The 19,612-nt window shown below is 37.9% G+C and overlaps 2 protein-coding genes across 3 annotated transcripts; one reads left to right on the top strand and one right to left on the bottom strand.

Annotated features, from left to right (window-relative positions):
• Positions 1-1,799: 1,799 nt before the first annotated feature.
• LOC105041428 (uncharacterized) lies at positions 1,800-4,105 on the top strand. Its single transcript, XM_010918401.3, has 5 exons — positions 1,800-2,114; positions 2,528-2,602; positions 2,674-2,756; positions 2,843-3,045; positions 3,743-4,105. Exons 1-5 carry the CDS (start codon positions 1,942-1,944, stop codon positions 3,830-3,832), a joined length of 624 nt encoding a protein of 207 aa, XP_010916703.1. The 5' UTR covers positions 1,800-1,941; the 3' UTR covers positions 3,833-4,105.
• LOC105041429 (F-box protein At3g07870) lies at positions 3,059-10,760 on the bottom strand. Of its 2 annotated transcripts, XM_073254147.1 has the most exons (3): positions 9,662-10,760; positions 5,120-6,460; positions 3,059-3,625 (listed from the first exon to the last, which is right to left on the bottom strand). In XM_073254147.1, exon 2 carries the CDS (start codon positions 6,324-6,326, stop codon positions 5,169-5,171), a length of 1,158 nt encoding a protein of 385 aa, XP_073110248.1. In that variant the 5' UTR covers positions 6,327-6,460; positions 9,662-10,760; the 3' UTR covers positions 3,059-3,625; positions 5,120-5,168. The 2 variants fall into 2 exon arrangements, with proteins under 2 accessions (XP_073110248.1, XP_010916704.1); XM_010918402.4 differs by lacking the exon at positions 3,059-3,625 and having other exon boundaries at positions 4,850-6,460.
• Positions 10,761-19,612: the final 8,852 nt, after the last annotated feature.

The following is a 19,612-nucleotide window of genomic DNA, read 5'->3' as shown; positions in this document are numbered from 1 at the left end:
TCCAAATGCCAGATAGGTCAACACAATGAAGCCCAACCAAGCTGAAGGCTAGGCTAGGCTTGTCCCAAACTCACCTCCATTATTGAACAAAAGTCATTATTGCTTGCCGGTATGCCTTTTGCCCTCGTTTTGTTGGGCTTGTGCAAAATGAGAGACAACAGAAAGGGGGATGAGAGAGACAAATAAAGGAGAGAGAAGAAAAAGTTGGAGATTCAAGGCAGAGAGACAAGAAAGATCGAGAGAGACTATGAGAGGGAGCAAGGAGAAGGGGAGGGGGAGGGGGAGGGGGAGAGAGATCGAGAGAGAGGAGAGAGAGAGATGGAGAGTCAAAAGGGAGCATGGAGTGTGCATTGGGAGGGGGGAGAGAGAGAGATTGGGAGAGAGGGCCGGGTACTATGGGGATAAGAGAGAGAAGAGATGAGAACGGGCCCAGGTAGGAGGGATTAGGAGGCGAATCGGCCAAGTCAAGCCCTTAGTCGAGCTTCAAGCCAGGCTTGAGTCACGTCTATTTTTTATTTGAGCTCTATAACTTGAAGCCAACCAAAACCATGATGGGCACGAGTCCTAGAACTCGCTCCAAAACCATCACAAGTTGAGCACGTTTTCAACCTTAGAGAGTGCATAGGGAGAGTCAAGCTTACATATCAGAAGGGGAGGAGGGAGGGAGGGAGAGAGAGAGGAGGGGTGGAGAGAGAGACAACATGAGAGTGGGATGGGGTGGGGCCATCGGGGATTGGTTTTGGACCGAGCAGACCAGATGGGGCTCTAAGTTAGGCTCTGAGTCGAGCCCTGACAGAGGCAAGTCTAGAACCTAAGCCCGAACTCTTGGGCCATGAAGTCCAACATCAGCTGACACGATGCAACAGGTTTTGGGCGGCTTAGATTCATTTCCAACCCTAATGGTAACAATTTTCAAAAAAAAATACTAATATACTGTTTATTAATTATAAGAAGGTTGATAATGCAAGTTTTTGACATGGCACATTACTTTTAAGAAAGAAGAATTAAAGTTAAGAATTTCGGTGTGACTGAATCTCTAGGAAAGCGGGGAACATCTAGTGAGAATAGAAAATTTTTTTTCTTTTTCTTTAGGTCAAGAAAAAAAAATAGGACTTACTAATAATGCTTTGAACAATATTCTTGCTCGTTGAAGAAATAATTCTTGTTAGAATGAAAACCGCAAAGATATCTATCTTACGATTCAAATCCTTTTAGACAAGGTTTTATTCTTACAGTACTAGCGTCGTTAAAAACAAAATCTATACATGTTTGAACGGTATACCGGAGGATGTTTGCCTGCAGCAGAAAATCTTCAGTATTACTTATGTTTATATATATATATATATATATATATATATATATATATATATATATATATATATATATATATATATATATATATATATAACTTATCTTATATGTTTCTAGGGTTTTATTTTCATATCCGAGTACGCTAAACAATGTTTGCTTCTTTTTGTCTATTTCCATCCAATACATGCTAAGTTCACCCAAACTCACACCCCCTGCAATATAATTCCATGTGGGTCCCACATGCAAGTGAGAAAATCTGGGTTTGGGAGTAATTGAATGCCAGCGTCCAAGTATGTGCCCCTTCCACGTATGAAAACCGCCCTTGGGGAGCATGTCTCTCATGCATCACAAGTGTTGTTCCTTGCACGGCTCTAAAATGACCAACCCGTACTCCTTTTCCCTTCCAGGGACTTAGCTTAACTCACCGCCTCACTCTTGCCACCACGCCAAGCACATCAAGAGTAGCGTGGTAGGGACATTTTAACCTTTATCGTGTTTCCTAGCACGCAAAACATAGCGAAGACATCCGCCATGAGCCACCTCCAATTGAACATTTTTAAGAGCACCTAGTCTCTTCTCGCAAACGACCTGTATAAGAAGTTCAAAAGATCGCAAATCTTCTCACCTAAAATGTCTCTAGTTAGGTCTTTGGCTTCCTACTGGCGCCGCAACATTCATGTTCTTGATCACCATGGATCTCACTCACATGATCTTATGCATCTCTCTCGCCTTCAATGGACGGCCGTGGTGGATCAAAGGCGTAATTGCTCGGGAGGTGAACACTCTGGATCCAAGTCTAAGATGTATAATCTCCATCAGAAGTATTTTGTTAATGCTATTCATTATATCTTTCCCCATCCAACTTCTTCTAGATTCCAAGTGACCTCAATATATTGTCCTTCTTTTTCTTTAATCTAATGATCGCATATTGGTAATTATGCATCGATGTGGAATTAGAGTATGTTTGAGGTGCCGAAATTATCTTTACAATTGAATCATTCAGAAAATGGTTCAGCTCATGCTGATGGCTGACCCTGTACATGTAACAAAGCGGTAATGCCGTTACCAGTTTCATATTTAGATCTCTGCATGTTGAACACCAATAGGTCAATCATTGGACTGGACCACGGAATCAAATATGCTCCCAATTCAACAAAATTTGCCTGTTACTGACCTTTTTTTTCTTTTTTTCCTTTCATTCTTTGTTGCCATATAGGGAAATCAGCAGTAAGAATGTTGCTCAAAAAAAATCATTTCGGACCTCAACTCCACCTCGATCACCTTTTTCTTGGTAATAATCATCTAACTCCAACTTCTCGTATACATTATTCTCGGTGCCACTAAATTGCTATCTTGTTGCAGGGCAAGATGGGCTTTCGGGTCTATACTAGCTCTAATACTACCCTTTTGGCACAATAAATGGATGACCCTGTCAAGGATAGAAGGTGATGATATAAAATCCAATTGATTTAAGTTTGTTTGTGTGTCAGAGAGCAATCATGTAGCTCACATGAGGATATGACTCTTTCAGGGGAGGTGGAGATGGTAGCAGATATGGTAGAAAATGCAGCAGAGATGGTGGAAAAGGTGGCAACTGTCACTGAAAAGGTATCATCACAAGTAGCAGATCGATTACCAGAGGATGGAAAGCTTAAAAATGCAGCCCTTCTAGTTGAGCATGTGGCGCAAGAGACAGCAGAGGAGGCTTATCTTGCCAAGGACATCATTCATAAGGTTTATTCTCCGATGAGCCTCTAATCAATCCTTTCCTTCCACTGCTCTACTAAGATGAGGCATTTTGTTAATTACCCGATGGAGATCTTTAGTTGAGGAGAAACAATATTTAATTAAAATGGACAGGATATGAGATGAAGTTGCTTGTGCTCAAAAATAAGTTACTTTTGCAGCTATTTAAATTGAGGCTTCTAAGCGTTCTTTGAAGCCTTTATAACTTAAAAAGCATGATGGAGGGTTTTCTGCTAAAGCACCTTTTGCCCTTGGTATATATTTGCTTGAGGTGCAAGCTCAAGCAACCAATCGTAGTAATTGGAAAGTAACAAACTGCAACTAATTTATTAGACAAAGCAACCTCTAAGTTGATACTCCATCTCCCTTTAAAAAAAAAAAGTTGATACTCCATCAATTTCTGTCCTCCAAGCTCCCACATTTCCTAATTATGTCATGGCACATAGGCTTTTGATAATTGATAATGTGATGGAGTGCCAAATTACCAAACTGTCCTTCTTACTTTATGTAGTGTTTGAAAGAAATTTAATCAAGATTTGCCTGTAATTTCCCTCGAAAAGAAATTGTCCTGTATATGAATTCATAAGAGTCAGAGAACACAATTAGAAACATAAAAAGTGGTCTTTCGCATGGTTAGTCTGGACAAAATGATAAGGATAAATGCTTGATTTATGGCATCATGCAGGTTGATGAACTGAAAAACGACGTGGAAATGCTACTGGAGCCCATTATGAAGACAGAAAAGCTTGTTGAAAGAGAAGGCCATGCAAAGTAGAAATCCATAAGCACTACATTTATAAGAATACCTGCATTAGATTCTGCAAGATTTGTGACTTCCTCTTCAGATTGTTTATTGGATTCTGCCATTTATAAAGTATATGGCAATCTGACCTATCTTGCAAGATTTGTTACTTTCTCTTCAGATTGTTTATTGGATTCTGCCATTTATAAAGTATATAGCGATCTGACCTATCGCGCACTTGTTAATTCTTGCCCTAGTCATGGATTTACATGAATGAATAAAATAGAATGGAGAATGCAATACATATATATAAGATACAATACAATGGAGAATGCCTTTTATGCAAAATCTTCTTTCTTCTCTCTAGAAAAAAATACAATACAATGAAGAATACTACAATTAGAAGCCCAATTGCGATCCATTATTCTTGAAGAAAACATATACTTTTTGTTTGGTGTGCATTCTGCACCTAGTAATATGACTGACAATATGTTGTAGCAGTCAATTATAAGAATACTGACAGAGGATGGAGCTTTGTTAATTAAAACATTGGCAGGAATTGCTGTCATGGGACATATTCTCCAGCGGCTGGTTTCTGACCATACTGCTGAAATGTGATATAAGAATAAGCTTAATGTTTCCCTGATATTTTACTTCCAACATGCTCTCTTATGATAATTGCCAGAATATGTTGGTTCACAACCCTAGTACTTCCAAATAAGTTAATGATGAACTCTGGATCAATAACAGGAAGAATCGTCATAATTTGTCAATATTCTTATATTATTTATCCACCACCTAAGATTGATCTCCAACTTTGTCGCAAGTGTCCTTTGAATCACTAATTGTATCAAGGTCGTACCCCGTTAGATAATAATAAATTGAACTTCTCTTTCTCAAAATAGTAACTGTTTACAGCTGTAGGACCAGAGCATCAGCAGGCCACCTCGTCAAAACGAGTCAACAGCTAAAACTTCAAATTTATGTAATGTAAAACTTGACAGCATAAAACATAAAGCAAACAATGGAGAGATAATATGACGAAAAAGTTTCTCAAAAAAAAAATGACGAGCCTAAGAATAACTTAAACAATAACCAAATATGGTAACTTACATGATTGGATATTTGAAACATATAGAGAATGTTATAACTAAAAAAAAAAGAAGCACATAGAAGAACTAATTTCTCTAGCATTCAATGACATACTTTCAGAAACCAATAACCGGGTCTTGCAGTCATATAACATGAAGAAGAAGAAGAAGAACTAACTTAAACCAACAACATGTCATTCTTTGTGAAAAATTATGTCATTATACCTACCAAAAACCTCCTGCTCACAAACCAGAGCACACTGGGCTGGAGTAAAATTTTATGCCGCTACAAAATAAGCATCATCCTTCTCACCATCTTTGTTGTCATGATAAGCCCCTAGAGGCACCAAACTTCCCCTGTAACCACTGCAAACCTCCCAATCCAACCATGTAGGGAACCCTGATATCTTCAGTGTATTTTGACATTTTGTCTTACAGTCATATGAGTAAAAACCATCCTGAAGCCAAACCAACAGCACCCCATTGCATTCACAGATGGATATCAGCCTTGGAAATCTTGTACTGGGATAGGGCCTATATATACTGAACATGTGCTCCTTTTCCCAGCGGTTCTCAGTGTGATCCTTCAGCACCCACACCTTTACCAGGTCATACTCAATATCTGGTACTACAGATAAACAGCCACCCAGCTCACTGATGCTGATATTTGAAGAGAATTTGGGGTGTGGTGTAACATTAAATTCATCCTTGCCTATATCAAATGATATAATTCTCTTATACTTTTGCGAAAGCAAAGGATGAACCAGCCAATGTACAGCTCCATTAGCGAATACCGGACGGCTGTAGGGCGGATGATTGAAACCTCGGACTGCTTTCCAAGTTGCACCCAGGGTGCACACCTCAGCTGTCACGCCAAATCTGGGATTCCTGAATCTGGAATTTGTCGGATAGAATACCCGAACAACCTTATATTTCTTTGTCAAATAGTCAAACCCAAACCCATATATCAACATGCTTGATTCAGGAGGTGCAGTTCTAGTTGGTTTTGGTAGAGTGACAAGTTCTCTGGTGATAGGATTGCAGACAAATATAGACTCCCCTTGGTTGGAGGAAGTGAAACAGAGCAAGCCATTGCATGTCCCTACTAGCTTACATGAACCAGAAATAACCATATGACTAATGGCATTGGTACCTACATGGACTCCATGTTCCTTTACGTTGAGGAGATTCATGCTGATTATGTTCTCCATCGACTTACGGTGCAACAGGATTAATACTGTTGGGTCAGTTGCTGATTGTAAGAAGTGGAGTCTTCTGAAATCTGGATCTGTTATCACATCGAACCAGTACTTCGATACACAGCAAAACCGAAGTACAGACTTCAGGGGCAATCTTGAAAGGATGCTGAAGAGGATGTCACAGGGGAGATATTCAGTTTGCGATCTTGTTGTAATTCTATGCTTCTCTCTAGCCATGCTTAGATTAGCTTTCTCGCCCTCTAGAGTTTTCAAAGATAAATTGCAAGTGTCAACATCTGGAGAGCTTTGTGATTCTACTGAATTTTGTAGAGGGCTATTTCTTGCAGGACAAAAAGTTGATAGAGAACTAGCTGCAAACAACAGGCCATCCAATTAGCAATCAATAGAATGTTAACTTTCCAATCTGCATCTATATCTTAAGAGTCAAAGAGGACGAAAAGTTAAAAGGGAGGGAGGGAAGAAGATGATGATGATGATGAATTGATGATTAAAAAACTTGAGGTAGCTGCAAAATCAATTCCTAGGAAGCATGGAGAAGGATGCAAAATATGGATACAACATGATATAGATAGGTCGATATGGAAAAACTCAAAAACATAGAATATGAAACAACAATAAATATGTATGTAATTTTCGAGTAAATACATGCACAAACACATATGCATACATATGTGCATTTGTGTGAGTGTAAAAGAGCATGCATAATATACCATCAAAATAGCATAGTCCACACTTTATATATTAGTTCAACCTCTACAAACTAATTATATAGTCATCATTCAAATTCACAAACCACAACCCCCATTCTATACTTCAGCATCTACATAAAAAACTCTAAAATTAATCATTCATCATTAAAAGGTTAACATTTATTAGAGAAAGAAAGAAAGAAAAAAAGAAAAACCCTCCCACTCATTCTTAGAGTCATCGAAGTACCTTGAGTGTATCCAAGTACTATCCAAAATGCTTTTAAATTCTGAAAATAGAATACTTACATAAATATCCCAAAAGTTTCTCAGGAGTATCTGTATTCGATATGAAATGTGATTTGAAGTATCCATGCTTCCTACATCACTTCATACTTTCTTCTTTATCTAATTCTCTATTTATTCATTTACTTACTTTGGAGGGGGTGTGGGTGGGGTCACCCTTTGTTTATAGTTTGATGAAAGTGCCTTATTCGTGATTCAACTAGATGTCATCTGATCAGAGCACCAAAATATTGCACAGATAAAGAAAATATTAGCTACTCCTGATTTTGACATTAAACTTCTTTAAGCAACTTTTAAAAGGTTAGGTTTTAGCAAATAGTAGGGGAATGAAATGAGAATACAAAAGTGAAGAAAAAAAAAGAAAAAGAGAAGAAAGCGAGGAGAAATTCTGAGATATTAAATTCAACAACAAAGATTTCCAGTCTGATAGATACATGCATATGGTAAATGTAATAGTGTTTAAACGCCATCCATAGGATTGGAAAGCTGTATGATCATATGCTAAAGGAGACAGCTCTCCCTTAAATTTTGGGACCTCGAGGATGCTACAAATGAAATCATTTTATTTTTGTGAGAAATAAATGGTCGATGTACAATATACAGCTCATAACTGTGGGCCAAGTGTGTATATGGTAGTCTAGAGTCTCATCTTTGGTGATGACTAATCTTCCAATAATAATGTCACAGCTGAGAACTATGAAGGCATGAGACTTTAGAGAATGTCGAGAAGGGATGGTTGGAAGGTCATCACATAATTCCTAAAAATCAACTTGGAAGTTCTATTGAGATAGGAATAGTCACATTCACCCAAGGACAAGGTCCAAAATAATCATATTGCTCATGGATGGCAATATAGGTAAGTTATTAAACCACAATGGTCATGATCATTCCTTTTCTTCTTGAAGTTTGAATGGCAGCTTTACCATACCTAATGGTATCACTTAAAAAATTTAACAGAGATTGGGATTGCAGAACTACTTCCGTGCTGAGATAGTGGTCAAAACCCATGCATGGTATTCATGGAAAAAATTAGAAGATTTTCTAAGAAAATAGAGAAGAATTTGTTTATTGAAACTTAAAGCAAGAAGACTTATATGAACTGGGGAAGAGGTTTCTCTTTTCCAAGCAAAAAGGTGGCAAACCCATCACAGATTTCATTGGATTAGTGAAATGGTAGAAAGAACAAAGAAGCAATAAGAGAGGACAGGGACAGAGAGAGAAGGAAAGGAAAAAATTCTCAATGCTGTCAACAGGAACAGCCAATCTACTAAAAAAAACCCTCAAGATGTTCTAACCAAAGGCCAAACCAACTGCAACCCTCTTGAACAAACATCAGATTAGTAAGCTCAAACAAGAACACAATAGCATGACCATGAGCCCCATGTGGAGTCTAAGAAAGCAACCCTGTGTGAAGAAAATGGGCTGAAAGAGCACTACACGTAAGTAGAGGATCTTGATTACCCAAAACAGAGCGCAGAGAAGTGTAATGACTCTTCCTGTGCAAAAAGAACAGTGCTCATCATTACTGAGCATATAACTAAAAGATTTGAAAATGCTAAAAGGCCATCATGGATATCATAAGATTCACTCATGGATCCAAACAAGCCACAATAATTAAAGAATTGAATCCAATCAAAGCTATGACGAAAAGGGAAAAAATATATAATTTGATGTGAAGTGTGATCTGGATCAGATCTAACGAACTTTTGCATAGTAAAGGAAGCCTTTATATATTCACTGACTACCCAATACTATACTAGGAGCTCTTGAAAACATATACTGTTAAAGAATAACACAGACCACAAATTCATGCTACAAGGTAACCCATCTTATTATGGATCATATAGCTTGTAAACTAAACTTGAAAAGTTACAGTGCCCATGAACAACACCAAGGTTAAAAAGCTTTTTCAGCTTTTCCATCATATTAGAAGTCCTGTCTGTAAGGTTTGAGCTTGTGGGTACATTTCTTTCTGATTCATTGGTGTCACATGGAACCAGAAGTCGAAATTTCTGTAGGTTCCATTGTTGGATTCAGTACTCCTTATGAGAAAATGGGATGCATGGTCTAGATTGCTTAGCCCCTATGTTAAGGACATAACATGGATGCAGCACAGAGAAGACTGAATATAAGTACAATGGCTTCCTTCAAGACTTTTTCTACTTCACTTTTTCATAGCCTGCTTGTACCAATATATATATATATATATATATATACAGAAGGATCTATGGATGTTGGGTTATGCTTGTAATTTTTAATTCATCTAAAGAAATTTCTTTCTTCTTTTAGTGGTAACATCAGGAGGAGAAATCACAACTCAATATTTGCTGCAACCACGGCCTTTTTTCCTCATCAATTGGATGAAGATTCTTGCAACTCCAAGGAAACGCAGGTAAATCCAATTACCCTAGAAGCAACACCAAAATCTACAAGTAGGATCGCATTAATCTACATGTAAATAAATCAAAGCTCAATCCTAATGCTCCAAAGAACACTAAAAAGAGAAATCTTTTTCAAAGAAATGTAACGAAGAGACTGATGAATAACGTATAGGCGTACCTTTAAATTAATTTTTCCACGAGGAATTTGAAGAGAAAGAAAGAGATTGGATTGCTGTGTCGTAATCGTATGAAGAAAAAAATCGCGTTTTAGGAGTTTTCCTAGCCGCAAGCAAGTAGTAGAGATTCTCTCGAACTCTTTATAACATGGTATCCCAGGTGGACTATACCTCTGTAAGAACCCAGCCAGCCCATGGACTATTTCTTTCACACGACTCTTAAAGCAGGCCTTAAGACATAAAAGAGATTTGGAACCTCAGTGCCAGACTCCCGAAGGAGTCCGACTGCTTCTCCGAATCCCATCCGAAGAAGGACACTAGGGCTCGCCGGACTCCGGCAAAAGCCCTGGGCATTGGCCGCCCAAATCCTCCCCTTATCCCTCGCGTCCCATCTCCGGTCTTCCGCCAGCGAAACCACCAAATTTTCCTGATTTTTTCCGTTGAGTAGGGCTTGGGAAGACATCATTTGATTTACCATTGATTCGCTGCATGAGTCGAGGAAGAGGGTCCTGGATCCATCCCCATCTTCTTCCAATCCCTCAGCCATCGTCTTCAACCTTATTTCCACGGGCGAGTTGCCGGATTTAGTGGAAAATCGGCAGGCTCTGTTGTCCCCTGTTTCGGTCCTCTTCGCCCAATCCGTTGTGATTCGAGGTTGGGATCTTTGTCGGAGCTCCGGCCGAGTTCTTAGCAGCCACACGTCGAGTACCACTGCCGGCCACAGGCCCGCTGATCTCTCTTCGTTTGGATCTATTCTATGGTCGTTTCACCTAGATCTTTTCTTTTCGTTCCTTCCAGCCGACCACCATTGCTGGCCGCCGCCAGCCACCGCCGTTGTTATCGCCGGGCACCGCCATGGATCATCATTCATCCAGCTATGACCAGTGTTAGGGCAATCCTTGTTCTTTGTCTTGAGGAGGGGGGATGAGTTTCTTTTAAGCTTTGAAGAAGAAGAAGAGAGCTTTCCCTTTCCTCTTCTCTACTCTCACTCTCTTCTTTCTGTCCCTCTTCCCTAGCTTTCTCTATTCCCTCTCCCCAAGAGAGGATTAGGTGAATCCATGGTTACCCTAGTGAAGGGTTGTTATTGGTCTCCATGGACACTTTCATAGAATATTCACCATTGACAATGCTTATTTTGAACTTGCTTTATGATCTATTGGTTGAGTCATCTGGATTCGGTCCACTTGGATTGCAAGATATAGTTATCTAAATAACTTTTTTTTTTTTTGTAATTTTTCATCACAATCATAATTACTTGATAATTTTTTTCAACTATGGATTTGATTGTATAGTTAATCGAACAAAAACATGTCGAAAAAGAAGAGGTATGCTTTAATTTCTAAATCAAAATAAATTTTTAAATTTTTATTATTAATTAATCATATTTTATGTAGAATCAAAAAATATGAGATTAAAAATAATCTGAATATTAAAACTTTAAAAATAAAAATTAAATAATAATTTATTTTTTTATGCTGATGGTGGGTGAAGAATTTGTTTGCATTACATTATTAATTGAACATGCTAGTCGTAGATTGGTAAAGTTTATTTCAAAATTTATTATTAATAGATATAAAAACTTTTGGATATTCATCATTAATTTATATAAAAATTATTTTATACATTAATAATTTTGATTTATGTATCTTTGACAGTGATATATTATATAAATATATATTTATAATTTATTCAATATTATGTATTATATATTATTGATGCTAACTTGGATGAAGTTTGATTATCATATGCATCGAGTTTTGTAAAAGAATAAAATTTTAAATTATAATATCTAACAAGTTTATAATTGAGCTACGTGACTATATGTGGGGTTGTGGTGCTTTGGGCTAGACGTGTTGTTAATGCTCTATGCCCTACCATAGGCTAAAAATATGATTGTGATAGTCTACATGACTGGCCACGGTATTGATATCTTACTATGGGTTGTGTTGAGACAATTGAATTTGCTCCCCCCGATTCTATGTCGGCTTCCATATTCGATATCGGCCTTTATTCCATACATATATAAAAAGAGCCAAGAGATCCCAAGAGGAGAGTTCTAGAAAGGAAGAAACTTTCAGAATTCAGCTCTCATGAGAGTCATCTGGCCGAAACAGAGTCATCTGACCGAAGCAGAGTCATTATGACTGAATCAGAGTTATCTGACCAAAGTAAAGTCATCATGGCTGAACTTGAGTTATCATGGCTGAAGCAATATCTTCATGGCCGACTGATCATCTTCATGTCATGGCCGACTGACCATCTTTATGACTGACTGACGATCTTCATGTCATGACCGACCGACTATCTTCATGTCATGGCCAATTGATCATCTTCATGGCCGACTGACTATCTTTGTGTCATGGTTGATTGACCGTCTTACTGTCTTCATGTCCGACCGACCATCTTCATGTCATGGCCGACGGACCATCTTCATGGCCGACTGACCATCTTCATATCATGACTGACTGACCATCTTTATGATCGACTATCAAACGATCGACTGCCAAATATATAAATACGATACTATAATTATGGGTAATAACTACATGCCACGATCATTAGTGGGCATAAACTGTCCACTAACTCTATGATTATGGCCCGATAATCAAGATAACTATCCCTTAGTGTCATAAAAAATGAGACCACGTGCTCGACGGTTACACCTGAATCACTTACAAAAAGGAGGTAAATGAACAGCATTGGTAAAACACTTCTGGACTGATACTCTGTCTTTCTAAAAATTCTATCTGCTGTTCACCACTCCCCACTGACTTAAGTATCAGAGAATCTCCATCGGACACAACTCTAATCAGTACAGACTTCTTTTACAGATGCTCTTCTCCGACAACGGACGCAACAGGAGATTGGCCGCAACAGATTGACGTGCCAGGTAGGGGCAGAAAATCCAATCATCATGGCAAAAATCCAATTATCATGGTAAAAATGAGAGCCCAAAATATTTCCACCAGCTCCATCCGGCAATCTTTCCCTCGAAAAAATCTTTCACCTCCACCGACAGAGCCCAGTTCTTCGCATCCAATCATCACCGTGGATGCTTAGCAATTCACTGCCTTCATACAGCAAGTAAAGATGCTGACAAAGGTAGTCCACATCTTCTAGCAACAACAAATACAGTCAACAATCAATGGTGGCGCAACCTCGATGGCAGTCTCATCGATAGCCACACCACCCAGCCCATCACTCTCAATGTACTAATCGCCACCTATTCCCTCCCCCCCCCAAAAAAAAAAAGCTGATAAGAGAAAATAATGATGTTCTTTTCATTCCTCATCCAACAAAGGTTTTACTTCGAGGTGTTCTTTCCAAGAGGATTTCCAACACGTGAACAACTACGAGTGGAAGCTCTAGGAGCTAGATCATCAAATTAAAAAGCTACAAAATGACTAAACGATGAGACTTCGGGAGGTAGACATTTGAAAAGCTTCTCTAAACAACGAATCGATCCTGATCGATGATGCGGAAAGTTCCTCCAAATAATGACTATACTCCTCTACAATGGAATGGCTTACGATCATATTCCAGATCAACGAAATAATCTACAACAATATTTCTCTACAGTGGAATAATGTCGATTCGACTATGATTCGTCGGAATAATATACTGACTCGACTACGGTCGGTCGGAATAATATACTGACTCGACTATGATTGGATAGAACAACATGCCGACTTGACTACAGTCGGACGAAACAATATGCTAATTCGACTACGGTCGGTCGGAACAACATACCAATTCGACTACGGTTGGATGGAACAATATGTCGATTCGACTACGGTCGGATGGAACAACATGCAGACTCGACTACGATTGGATAAAATAATATACCGACTCGACTACGATCGGACGAAATAATATATCGATTCGACTATGGTCAGACGAAATAATATGCCGACTCGATTACAGTCGAACAGAAGAATATGCCAACTCAACTCCGATCAATCAGAAAATATTCAATAATTATCTATGATGAATGATGATCATATTCAAAGAGACAACACAAAGAAAAAAAATTTTCACTACGAACTAAAGGCTACAAAATCGGACTAAGATCCGGTAACAAAAAAAAAAATTTCATTATCAACTAAAATAATCACAAAATCAAGACTCGAAATCATGGCAGAAGATACGCTGACTCCCATCGTCCAATGAGTCAAGCCACTTTAGACTTAGAAGTAGGGGGCAACTGTTGGGACAATCGGATTTGCTCCCCCCGATTTTATGTCAGCTTCCTATTCGAGATCGGCCTTTGTTCCATACCTATATAAGAAGAGCCAAGAGATCCCAAAAGGATAGGATCTGAAAAGGAAGAAACTTTCAGAATTCAGCTCTCATGAGAGTCATCTGGCCGAAGCAGAGTCATCTGACCGAAGTAGAGATATTATGGCTGAACCAGAGTTATCTGACCAAAGCAAAGTCATTATGACTGAACTTGAGTCATCATGGCTGAGCAACATCTTTATGACCGACTGATCATCTTCATGTCATAGCCGACTGACGATCTTCATGGCCAACTGACCATCTTCATGTCATGGCCGACTGACCGTCTTCATGGCCGATTGATGATCTTCATATCATGATCGATCGACCGTCTTCATATCATGGCCAACCGACCATCTTCATGTCATGGCCGACTGACTGTCTTCATAACCGACTAATCGTCTTCATGGCCGACCGACCATCTTCATGTCGAGACCGATGGACCATCTTCATGACCGACTGACCGTCTTGATGGCCGATTGACCATCTTCATATCATAGCCGACTGACCATCTTCATGACCGACTGTCAAATGATCGACTGCCAAATATATAAATACGATACTATAGTCATGGGTAATAACTACATACTACGATCATTAGCGGGCATAAACTGTCTACTAACTCCATGATAATGGCCCGATAATCTGGGTAACTACTCCTTAGTGCCATAACAAGCGGGACCACATACTCGACGATTACACCTAAATCATTTATAAAAGAGAGGTAAATAAACAGTATTGGTAAGACACTTCTGGATTGATACTCTGCCTTTCTAAAAGTTCTATTTACTATTCACCACTTCTCACTGACTTAAGCATCGGAGGATCTCCGTCGAACACAACTTCGATTAGTGTAGACTTTTTTTGCAGGTGCTCTTCTCCGACAACGAGCGCAATAGGAGATTAGCCGCAACAGGTTGGAAATGTGACTATGGTAGTCTGAAGTTAAGCATTTATGGTCCTCTCACGTGGTTATCCTATTAGTGCCTCACCATGGACTGTAAACATGGTTGTGGTAGTTGGGGTTAAGCACTTGTGGTCTTTTGGACTAGCCACAATTAGTGCCTTGTTATGGACTGGAAACATGGTTGTAGTAGTCCACAAGACTAGCAACGGTATTGATACTCTATCACAGATTGAAAATGCATTTATAATAGTTCATACGACTAGTCAAGATATTGCTGTCCTACATGAACTGAAAATATGGCTATGGTAGTTCACAGTCGAACATCTTAATATGATCGGATCCGATGTATGTTGTCTCGAGACAATTATACGATGTAATTTATGTGTAAAAAGATATATATTTGTCATGTTTTATAAATCGTGATATCTTTTCGCATGTGATTTATACAAGTAACAACTATTATTAGTTTCTCATATTATTGTTATTATTATTATATTGATATTGATGTGTGGAAATTTTTATTAGACTGTAAAGCTCACAACGCCTTTTTTTTTTTTTTTCAAAACTACAAGATACTTATACTTGGTTAAAATTAGGATTATGATATACAAGAATTGATTAGATAGAATATCAGTAATATTAGTCAGTTAGATAATTATGATAGTCGAGTCTTATAATTGTATAAAATTTAATATTTATTAATATAAAATATTTATTATGAATTTAGATCAATGATGTTGATGAGATGTTGAAATTGTAATGAATTTAAAATTTTATATATTTTTTATAATTTTATTTTAAGAAGTACATGATCACCACGTGCCTGAGAAAGATATTGGATTCGGGGCACGTTAAACTTTCCATCATCTGTGTGTTGCTAATCGATTCCTCTTCATTCACCAAACTCACCATTTTCGAGTGCTAAGGTGGTGGTGATGCCACTGGAAAGAATCGGCGGAGGGGTGGGGGTTGGCGGGTCTCCTATGACCAGAGTCGAATAGGTGAAGACGGCATCAGCCGAAACCCGGCGAAAAGAAGGAAAGGGTAACGGAATATGAGCTCCGGACAAAACAGGGAACGCTCAGGTCTGGGATTTACTAAATCCAACTTGGTCCTTCTCGAGATTTTGCCACTTTTTCTTCCATTAGAGGATCTGCTCAGATATTGGTCCGGGTCTGGTTCTCATCGTATCAAGTATTATATCCCAAAAAGTTAATCAAGCTAAATCATCCATGCTTTGAAAAATTTATAAGAAATTCAGTATATCCTAAAAAAATTAAATCATAAACAAACGAGCATTTGATGATTATATATATATATATATATATATTCTATGGAGGAGTATTATAATGTTGCCAACTCAAGAAGTCAAAATCCTCTCAAAGCACCACGTATCGACCTCTGGCTTCTCTATAAATATTTTATTTCTTTTTTACTAAGCTTCCTGACCCCTTCCGAACTTTTTTTCCCCATCTCCTCCCCACTCTCCTCGCCGCTACCTCCTGCCATTCTCCACCATCGCTATATATATATATATATATATATATATATATATATATATATATATAATATTCTATGGAGGAGTATTGTAATGTTGCCAACTCAAAAAGTCAAAATCCTCTCAAAGTGCCATGTATCGACCTCTGGCTTCTCTATAAATATTTTATTTCTCTTTTACTAAGCTTCCCGACCCCTTCCGACTTTTTTTTTCCCCATCTCCTCCCCACTCTCTTCGCTGCTACCTCCTGCCATTCTCCACCATCGCCTTCTCTCCATCATCACCGGCGTCGGCCCGCCCTTTCGATCTCCCTAAGACATCATCATCTTCCTCCTTCCTAATTCTTTTTCTTCTAAGCTTCTCGAGCCCTCTAGACGCCCATCTCCTTCTCCTTTCGATCGAATTCTTCTGCCCATGTCCATCGGATCTGGCGAGCGAAATGTGTCCTTCGACCTTCTCGCCAGTGATAGCTCCGACGACGACGATAGCCTCTCCTTCTGACCGGCCTCCAATCCCTTCCTCTTGAACGGCGGTGAGGACGGCTGCTCGATCCGTCGGAAGCAGAAATCCAAGGTATCGAAGAAAAGAAAGTTGGTCGAGAGAGCGACGGTGGCTGGGGATCCAGGCCTTTTGGGGAACAGGAGGGGATGGTGATGGGGCGGGATCATAGAGGGAATGGGATGGGGGTTGAAGGCGTCGGAGCTGGGAGAGGAGAGGGGAAAGGAGAGGATTTGGTGGTCGCATGGAGCCGGATGCGGCATGGATGGCAGGTGCCATGTGGACGGCGGGTGCGACATGGACGGCGGTGGGACGAGGCCAGGTTGGTGGTGCCGAAGTTGGGGGAGGGGAGGAACGGTCGCTAGTGCTCGCATGAAGCCATAGGGCTCGGGTTCGTCGGGGCCGAGGGAGAGAACAGGAGGGGACGGCAAATGGGGCGGGGCCGTAGAGGAGAGGGGAGGGGGGTTGGTGGCATCGGAGCCGGGGGGATGTGGCGAGGGTGGGGTGTGGGGGGGGGAGACGGCGAGAGGAAGGGAAGAGAAGGAGAAAAAGAAAAAAAAAGAAAAAAAAAATTGAGGAGGGGAAAGAAAAAAGAAAAAAAATATTATTATTTTATTATTAATAATAATTTAAAATATTATTTTTCTAGGATATTAATTTAAAAAAAAAATATTTGGGGAGGGGGGGAGGGGAGGGGAGGAAGGGAGAAAAAAAAGAAAATATTTGGGGAGAGGGAGAAAAAAAGAAAAAAAATATTATTATTTTATTATTAATAATAATTTTAAATATTATTTTTCTAGGATATTAATTTAAAAAATATTTAGGGAGGGGAGGAAAAAAGAAAAAAAAATATATTATTATTTTATTATCATTAATAATTTGAAGCAAAAAAATATTAATTTTAAAATAATAATAAAAATATTATTTTTTCAACATATTATTGTAAAAATACTATTAATAATAATAATAACATATTATTTTTAAAAAAATTATTTCAAAAAATTAATAATAGAATATTATTTTAAAAAATATTAATTTATTATTAATAATAATTTGAATAATAATAAAAATACAGTAACATCAAAAAAATTATTTTTATACATCCGATACAGATGATGATGAAGCAGGGCCACAGTGGAAGCAGCACGGATGACTGTTACCTAGATCTCACACTATGGGGGCGGGGGCGATGGGAGGAAGGGAAAAAAAATATATTTAGGGAGAGGGAGGAAAAAAATATATTACTATTTTATTATTAATAATAATTTAAAGAAAAAAATATTAATTTTAAAATAATAATATTATTATTTTTTAGAATATTATTTTAAAAATAATATTTTTCTTATTAATTTAAAAATAGTATTTGTATAATAACATATTATTTTTAAAAAATTAATTTTAAAAAATTAATAATAAAATATTATTTTAAAATATTATTTTTTTTAAAATAATAATATTATTATTTTTAAAATATTAATTTATTATTAATAAAAATTTGAATAATAATAAGAACACAGCAACATCTGAAAAGTAGGACAACAATATCTGAAAAATTATTTCATACATTCGGTCTCATGCAACGCGTGGATCTTCGACTAGTTATATATAATAATAGTGTACTAAGAATTGAAAAAGAGACATAAAGATAAGTATAAATATCCGAGCATATTCTAATATATAATTATCTTTTATTTTTTTAATTAAAGAATATATAAATGAAATTAATATTGTAATGCGTACATACATAAGTGTGTGGGTGTGTGTGTGTGTGTGTTTGAATATATATTTGTATGTATGTATGAATTTGTATGGATGTATGTTTGGGTATATTTACGTTTGTAATGGATCAAGTTATTTATGCAGGTTCATAGGGCATAAAAAACTCAAACGCAAAACCAACATGCACAGGACGGTATCATTATTTGATTAGTGAGTTGTAAAACATACGTGAGACAATGAATATCTCTGATCAAGAGGGACAACCATGTAAAGTATTGAATGGTTATCTTTACCTTTCAGCTATAAGATAGTCCAGGGAGTTCCAGTTGAAAATCTGCAGAAATAAAAATGCAAAAAATAAGAAGGGATAGATGCTTTTTAGTAGTTGTGGATTGTTCAGAATCCTTATATGAGAAATCTATGTCAAAAGTCCAAAGCAACTGTAATTGTTTGAGTGATCACCCACTTAGAACTATTGCTTCCTCTTGAATGTATTATAGAGCTTTTTTGTTATACTTTTTGTATTTGTGTTTTTTTTGAAATGACAAATAGTTTTGAAGTCCTGATTTTGGAATTCTTGATGTAAACCTTGGGAAAGCGATTTTCGATAACAATTTCGATGTAATTCTCTAAGATTAGCTTCTTCCATAGTAACTGTTCCATTCGTACCAGAAACCGTTGTGCAAGTTTCCTCATACTAAGAAAATGCAATAATTTCTTTGGATGGAATCCGAGATTTCTTCCCATGAGGGGAGGGTGTAACTAGCTGGCCAAGTTGCTTGGCATTAGCAAATATAATTCTTGTAGACACCCAGTATACCGAAATGGCTAATCGGGTACACAAAAATAAGTATTTATAACTAGAAAATCATACACTATCAAGCTCCCATACGAAGCTACATGATATGGATGGATCTCCCTCCCTCTTCTCAAAAGACAGAAGGGCTACCATATGAGAAGTACCTTTTGCACTGATGTGCTGACATGTAATATATGGTCAAGTAAAATGGTTTGATCTAGATTAAATTAATTGCTCAAAATGAACTCACAGAC

This window comes from Elaeis guineensis, chromosome 3, assembly GCF_000442705.2.
Source record: "Elaeis guineensis isolate ETL-2024a chromosome 3, EG11, whole genome shotgun sequence".
In the NCBI taxonomy this organism is placed as follows: Eukaryota; Viridiplantae; Streptophyta; class Magnoliopsida; order Arecales; family Arecaceae; genus Elaeis; species Elaeis guineensis.
The sequence above is the reverse complement of the archived record's forward strand: the minus strand, read 5'-3'. Positions and strand labels throughout refer to the sequence as shown.